We start from the raw sequence: 7,600 nt of genomic DNA, 5'->3' as shown, positions 1-7,600 counted from the left end.
CATGCTGATCAGCCTTGCTCTGCTGTCACAGAAAGCGCCTGTCTGCATTTATGTCTTCTCGTGAACAGGCTGTACTTGCATATTGTCACGATACATCAACATGCCTGCCAGAACAAACCAGGTGGGGCCCTGGACATAGGACACAGAAGAAAGGAAGCCGAGAACCCTGCCCATCGGACTCTGTGGCTTCCAGGGTGTATACACACACACACACACACGCACGCACACACACAGACATCTGCCTGAACTCAGTGTAACAGATAAACTCCTGGTAAATACTGACATCACTCCCAGCCTTGTGCTAGAGTCCTTCATGGGGATGAGTGGAAAACAGGGTAGTGTATGTAAGCTGGCCGTGTTGCAATCCAAATGTTTTGTCATGACCACATTAGCCAAGCATAGGACGCAGGGAAGCCACGGTGGAGTCTGAGCAATTGTTCAGTTTTTGGTTTAGGTAATTAGTTAACAGTTTCCTTGCAGTGAGAAAAACACTTAACTAATTGATCCAATTGGACTTAACTGGTTTCAATTAACAAGTGTTGGTTATTGTTCTGATTAGCAGCTGGAAATATGTTACCATCATTATGTTCCCAGAAAACAAACAAACAAACAAAACCCCAAAAAACTCATGGTGGGCACAGTAGAATTTTAGACTTTGAATGGGTGAAGGCAAGGATTCCTCAACAGGCTAAGATGGACTGCACCTTAACCTTTGCCTTTTGCCAATTAACTTGATTGGCTATTGATCAGCTGGGTGGCTGGCCTTTGCCCTAGAAGCTATTGCAGCTGTGATACGCACTTTAATTAGTGGAGCACATATCATTAAGGAAATAATAAATATGCTTTACTTTGGAGTCATCCTTCTTCCCCTGTCTCCAAGGCTCCCATTGATGTGGGGACCTTTGAAATGTCCCTTCTCTTTGTCTTCCCTCATGAGGATGGCTGTGTCAAAGCTCCCCTTGGCTCCTGTTAAATGCTAGTGTCCCACGGCTCTCTTCGCCCACCCCTCTTTTAGCAGGAACCGCCTTCCCCTCGTTTTGGCGGCTTTCCTCATGGAAGAATTCTTTTCTTTGCTCCCTTCGGAACCACAGCTTCTCCTCCATGGGCTGCCCAAGCACACACACAATACGGTCCTCATCCTGATGGGAATTTATTCTCCACAACTTTTAGATCTTCTAAATTCTAGGAAAGAGGGAAAATGAGAAAAGGCAGTGGTGGAGAGGAGTTTTCAAAATCTTGATTCCTCCTGGCATGGTCTTCTGGGAGAGCACTGATTGCATTTCCCCTCCTGGAGAAACAACTTAGGGGAGGCTCACCCCAGTTACTGCTTGCCGCAGCTAGAAATTTGGTCAGTAGAATAGATTAGGATCCAGTCCCGCCAGAGTCTTCCTCATGGATTCCATCCACCAGCATTACCAACACCAACACCACCATCACCACCACCATCACTACCATCATCACCACTACCCCCTACTATCACCATCACCACCCTCACCACCACCATCATCACCACCATCCTACCACCACCATTCCCATCACCACCATCCCCACTGTCATCACCACCACCATGATCATCACCACCGTCACCACCACCATAGCCACTGTCACCACCTCCACTACCATCACCACCATCACACTACCAGCACCCCCCCATTGTCACTGCCAACCTGCACATCGATGCCCTTCTTTCTGCCTCGGTTTCATAAGCCCCCTCCGCCTAGACATCCCAGTAGCTTTCCCAGCATTACTTTCCTAAAGTGTCTGAATTTAGCCCCAATGCCTGACCCCTAAGTTGGATAAGATGTCCCTTCTGTGTGCTCCCTTAATAGCCTGTTTCCATGACAGCTCATGTCTTATTAACATCTTCATTGTTATATAACAGAGGTAGAGAAAAATGTATGGTGGTGCACTCCTGTAGCTCCAGAAGTTGGGAGGGAGGCTGAGACAGGAGAATTGCTATGAGTTCAAAGCCAGCCTCATCTACAAAAGAGAGTTCCAGTCCAGCCTGGGATGCAGATTGGGACCCTGCCTCAAACAAACAAACAAACAAACAAATGTGATACCAGGGCTAGAGGGATGGCACAGTGGTTAAGAACGTTGGTTGTTCTTCCAGAGGGCCCAGGTTCAATCCCCAGCATCCACAAGGTAGCTTATAACTGTCTCTAACTCCAGCTCCAGGGGATCTGAACCTTCCTCGGGCCTTCAGAGGCACCAGGCATGTACATGGTAGGTACACAGGCCCATATGCAGATAAAATCCTGTACACATAAAACAACAACAAAAAGATGATTGCTCTAAGCACACAGCCTGCTCTTAATGAAATATCAAAAAGCAAAGCCACCCATCAGATTCAGAAATTAGTGTTAGCCAAAGACTGCCTGTAGCACGCATTCTCTCAGTCATTAAGTGCCGTCTTTAAGAGCAATCTTATCTTCACTTTTAAGTCAACTCACCTTGCTTTCCTGCTTGTAAATTTTATATAAACCAAGTCACACAGTTTCGTCTTTGTCTGTGCCATATCTTTCCTGACGCTGTAAGCAGCAATCCTTCTTTGCTGTATAATATTCCATTATACGACAGCACAACAATCTATTCATCTCACTATTGGTGGTCATCCTGAAGTGTTCTATCATGGACCCAATGTATTAACATGGCTGTGAATATTATTGAGAATTTTTATTGAGTGTATGCTGTCTCTTTGGAGTGTTGTGATGTGGTGAAACCATGGGTCACATATATGTTCATCTTGTTCACACTGCCGAACAAGTATCCCAGACAATAGTCTAATTTATCCTCACGATGTGCTTTTACAGCCATTTTTTTCACCAACCACCGATAGGATCTATAATTGCAGAATTTCCCTCCCCCTTTCCTTGGCTGGTATAATACAAAATGGCCTCTTTGCTGGGTTAATTAATTTGGTGAATTCTTGTGCAGACAGCCAACAAGTATGTATCTCCTTGTTTTATCTTTTAGGCAGCATGGACAGGCTTTGTGGACAAACTACCATGATTTAACTTCTAGCCCAGTACTGACAAACTGGCAGGTTACCATCTTAAACCGTTTTCTGACTTTTGATGTCACTGTGTTATTATGATGGACGAACAAACCAAGCATAAAGCTGGAATGGAGTCAGAGCTCAGGAGGATGTCTGTCTCACCCCCAAACTCGCATCCCGAGAAAGTTTCCAGAACTAGTTAGTGATGGTTAGTGAGACTCCTAGGGAGCCCCCTCCCTGTACCAGAGCCCACAGGGAGCCTCTGATCTGCCACAGTTCCCCTGACCCCACATTTACTACTAATATGTATGTGTTTAGGAGTGAGTATCAGGTCTCCCCAAGGAGATAGCACATCATTCAAGAACGACTTACTCTTCATGGTAGCAGAGGATTAATTCACATCGAGGCTTAGGGGATCAGCTGAATAAGTTGCCCCAAATTCACAGCTGAGCACACACATAGCGGAGCAGCTGTGACCTAAACTGCCCTTTTTCTCTTTCCTTCCTTCTTCCCTCCCTCCCCTCCTCCCCTCCCTCCCTCCCTCCCTCCCTTCCCAGACTCTGTTCTCCCGCCTCTCCTGCTAGGTGCTCAGCCACACCCTGAACTGGTTGTCCCCTCTCGTACCTCAGAAGCTAAGCCTCTGGGAACATGTTGGCAGGGACGTGCCCCACTCCCTTAGATAAGCGATACCTTGGCACACGTGTTATTTGGCATCATGATACTCAGCAAATATTTGCCATTTGTCTATTGATCTCTTGTTCTTTCTTGACTTCCCTGTCCTGTCTTGTTCCCTTTCCGCACCGTCGTGCTGATCTGAGCTCTCGTTTGTTTGATAGTGCTTGGGACTTCTCTGGCGCATTCAGATCTAGATAAATTCATATCATATCATTCATGTGTAGTGACTGACTGTATCCCAATAAATCAGATTTCCAACCAAAGAAAAAGAAAAAAATCTTAACCAACTAAACAAACAAAACGAACAAAATATCTTCAAGTCAGGCATGATGGCGCCTGCCTGTGATGACAGCACTTGAGGCAGGAGCAAGAGTTCAAGGTCATCCTCAGCTGCCTGGTACGTTTGAGACAAACCTGTTTTGTGTGAAATCTCATCTTTCAAAAAGCAAAGGTGGGTCAGGAGTAAGTAGAGCAGGCCTTTAATCCCAGTACTCAGAGACATGTATGTATCTCTGTGAGTTTGAGGGCACCTTGGTCTATGTAGCAAGTTCAAGAACATCCAGGGTTACACAGTGAGACTTTATCTCCAAAACAAACAAAAATAAATAAATAAAAAGCAAATGCCAAAAAAAATAAAAATAAAAAATAAAAACCCCAACAAAAAACACTTCCTAATTCATACCTGGGCCCTCTGGGAAATCCATAATGTGATTGGCCTTGGCCTGTAAGGACACTGTAATTATTTTTAAAATTTATTTAATTTTATTTTATGTGCATTGGTGTGAAGGTATCATCTTCTGGAACCAGATTTACAGACAGTTGTGAGTGGCCATGTGGGTGCTGGGAATGAAACCTGGGTCCTCAGGAAGAGCAGCCAGTGTTCTTCCGCTGAGCCATCTCTCCAGCCCCCAGTGCAGTCACTTTTAGTCAAGGAACGGTTCCTAACTGTTGTTGCCAATGAGAAAGAGGGGGAACAAGTCACCCGCCCACCAAGAGCTGGCAGCACAGGTTTTCTAGAAAACAGTCTGGATTCCTGTAGTTTGGTTTGGTGGATTTAACGTGATGCTAATGCCTAGTATTTCAACTTCATAACGTAATCGGTAACCACTGTGAGCTCAACACCCTCTTCTCACTTTACTCCCGCCTCCAGGGCACCCCACAAAACATGGTAAGAGAAGTCAAACCCATGCCTGACTCTATAAGCTTTGGAGATGCGGGAGCAGACTGGGGCCAAGCAGAGGCCTTCAAGGAGTCAGAAGAGGGGAAGGGTCACAGCGCCCCCTGGGGGAACCGATGCAAACTGAGAGGACAAGGAAAGAGGAGATGGCTTTAATGAAAGGTTCAGGAGGCAGCAGGACTGCGGGCGCCTGGTTTGCTAGGCATTTTCGTGGAAGGCTTTGGAAATCCCAGGGGATTGGGGTTTGTAATTCCCAGTGGGAAGACCTTGGAGGAGGGCTCTGCAGGCCAGACCCAGTCTGGTGGTCCCCGAGATACTAGTTCACACTGATTTCATCAGGAACTCCTTCCTTTCTCCTGGACCTGCTCTGGGTGCTCCTGAGCAAGCTTGCTGGAAACACAGGCATCTGTGACACAAATGGTCACCCTCTGGTGGCACTCTGCACTCTCAGAACCACCTGATCACCCTTGTCATCGGGCCTGAGGGCAATGACCTACCTGTCTTGCTCATTTAACAGTTTTTCCAGCACTCAAGCCGGAGCCCAGCCCTGAGTCGACTCAGTGGTTAAAAGAATTACCTGTCACTTAAGATAAGCCAAAGGTCAGGACAAGCTGTCCATAGGACTTTGCAGGACAGTCAACAAACACAGGGGACATATTTTATAGCTTTACGAGATGGGCAGGCTGAAAAGGATTTGTTTGGATGGATTAATGACTAACAGTACCAAATACTTCTGCAAGAAAATGGAATAAAGGTTTTTAGTGCTGGAGATCCAACCCATCGCTTCACTAGCTAGGAAGTCCTCCATCTTTCTTTTCTTTTCAAAGGTTTATTTATTGATTATGTATACAACATTTTGCCTCCATGTATGCCCCCACACCAGAGGAGGGCGCCAGATCTCATTACAGATGGTTGTGAGCCACCATGTGGTTGCTGGGAATTGAACTCAGGAACTCTGGAAGAGCAGCCAAAGCTCTTAACCACTGAGCCGTGTCTCTAGGCCCTAGTCCTCCATATTGAAGTTACAAAAACAGCCTCAATAAAATACTTCCTAAGGTTCAGTGGAAGCAGGGGGCCCTGAAAATCCTAACCCTCCTTCACTAAGAAGCTGATGCTTTTGGAGGCAAACTGTCTTGCTCTTTTTTTTTTTTTTTTTTTTTTGCTTGTCAAGTGCTAGAGACTGGGGTGTGTTACTACCCTGATCCAAGTATTTTCAAATCTTCAAATCGACCCATTATTTGTCCCCCTTCTACCAAGCCCAGCTTATCAAAATATACAAAGCAACATGTGACACAATTTATGCAAATATTTTTCAAGATTTTATTGCAAACCAAAATTGGTTTATTGCACACAAAAAAAAGTTGTGTGGCAGGGAGGAATTGTACATATTATAACCATGTTAATTACAGTACATTAAGATGAGGGTTTACAAATAAGTCTGTAAGTTTAAATACACTAGTGTTATAACCCAATGTACAGACTTTCTTTACACCATACATACAATAATCAGGAATGCAAAAAAAAAACCATAAATAATGCCCATTTTATAGGTGACATTTTAAAGAATGAAAACACCAACGCTGGGCTTTGACTGACAACTGGGGCATTGGTCCATAAAAACCCTTTCTAAAAATAGAAATGTCTGTGGCAGCAATGCTTGCGTGAAGCATCTGGGCGCTCACACCGTTGCAAGACCGTTTCAATAGATTTTAGTTATTAACTATATCGTACAAAAACAGTCTACACATAAATTTATCTTCCAAATATGGAAGAAACAAACAATGTCCCACGTTGTAGTGTCCTGCAAGTGTCACATTGATGCTTACAACAAAACTGTCCGATCAGGCATAGCACACTCACACCACCGTTTTCACACGGAAAATCCACGAGGTTTTAAAAACAACAACAACAACAACTGAACACTCTGCGATAGGAAAAGCTTTGGAGCTAACAAGATCTCAAGAAAAGGCACATTGCAGAATATTCATAATCACAGCTCAGACAGACCTGCGGGAGATCCCTCTCAGACCTGCAACTTCCTTCGGACGAGACCAAGGTGTCTGTCTAAGGCGGCACTCTAATGCTCCCTTGGAGCTAGCACCACGTCGGAAGGAAGGATAAAAATGAAGACCTCACAAGCTCACTGAGAGGAGGGTGTGCTCTTCAAAAAGCTTCCATCAAGCAGTGTGCGGGGGGGAGTGCCTAGCTTCCAGGTGTGCAAATTCTCTTTTAAGATGTTCGTTCTGTCAGCTGGCAACTCCAAAGGCTAAACTAAAACACTTGGAAAACACGCAGGAAGTCCTTCACAACCATCCCGAGTGTTCAGAGGAAAGAGTCCATGGGAGGTGCGTAGGAGAAGCCAAGGAAGGCTTCTGCAGCTTCCTTGACGCTGGCCGTGATGAGAATGCTGTCGGGGGACCTGCCGATGGAGTTGGGGACTGGCTCTTCAGTAAACTCGGGATCAAAGTGCCGAAGGTCACTGGGTCCACTCTGTTACAGGAAGGAGAAAGAAACATGCTCAGCATCAAAAAGAACACACGGGGCAAAGGATGGGGCATCCCAAGTCCTGTAATCCTCCACTGTCTAAGTATCATTGATAAGATCTAACTACGTGACCTAGGCTGGCCACAAACGTGACCCTGCTTCAGTCTTTTGAGATAAAGGCATTACAGGTATGTGTCACCAGGCCGGGTAATGTCCTTAACTAATAAATTTAGTGATCTTTTCTGGGATTAAAACAAAACACACCC

The 7,600-nt window shown here is 45.4% G+C and overlaps 1 protein-coding gene across 3 annotated transcripts in view; it reads right to left on the bottom strand.

The window, feature by feature from the left end:
• Positions 1 to 6,156: 6,156 nt before the first annotated feature.
• Positions 6,157 to 7,600, bottom strand: part of LOC126511965 (serine/threonine-protein kinase Sgk1) — a 7,599-nt gene continuing 6,155 nt past the window's right edge. For all 3 annotated transcript variants that reach the window (XM_050159497.1, XM_050159495.1, XM_050159496.1), the window contains exon 12: positions 6,157 to 7,340. In XM_050159497.1, coding sequence (XP_050015454.1) covers positions 7,173 to 7,340 — 168 coding nt within the window. In that variant the 3' untranslated portion in view covers positions 6,157 to 7,172. The remainder of the gene's footprint in view (positions 7,341 to 7,600) is intronic.

The sequence above is a fragment of the Alexandromys fortis genome, unplaced genomic scaffold (assembly GCF_014885135.2).
Source record: "Alexandromys fortis isolate MF-2015 unplaced genomic scaffold, M_Fortis_MF-2015_v1.1 scaffold_107, whole genome shotgun sequence".
NCBI lineage: Eukaryota > Metazoa > Chordata > Mammalia > Rodentia > Cricetidae > Alexandromys > Alexandromys fortis.
The sequence above is the reverse complement of the archived record's forward strand: the minus strand, read 5'-3'. Positions and strand labels throughout refer to the sequence as shown.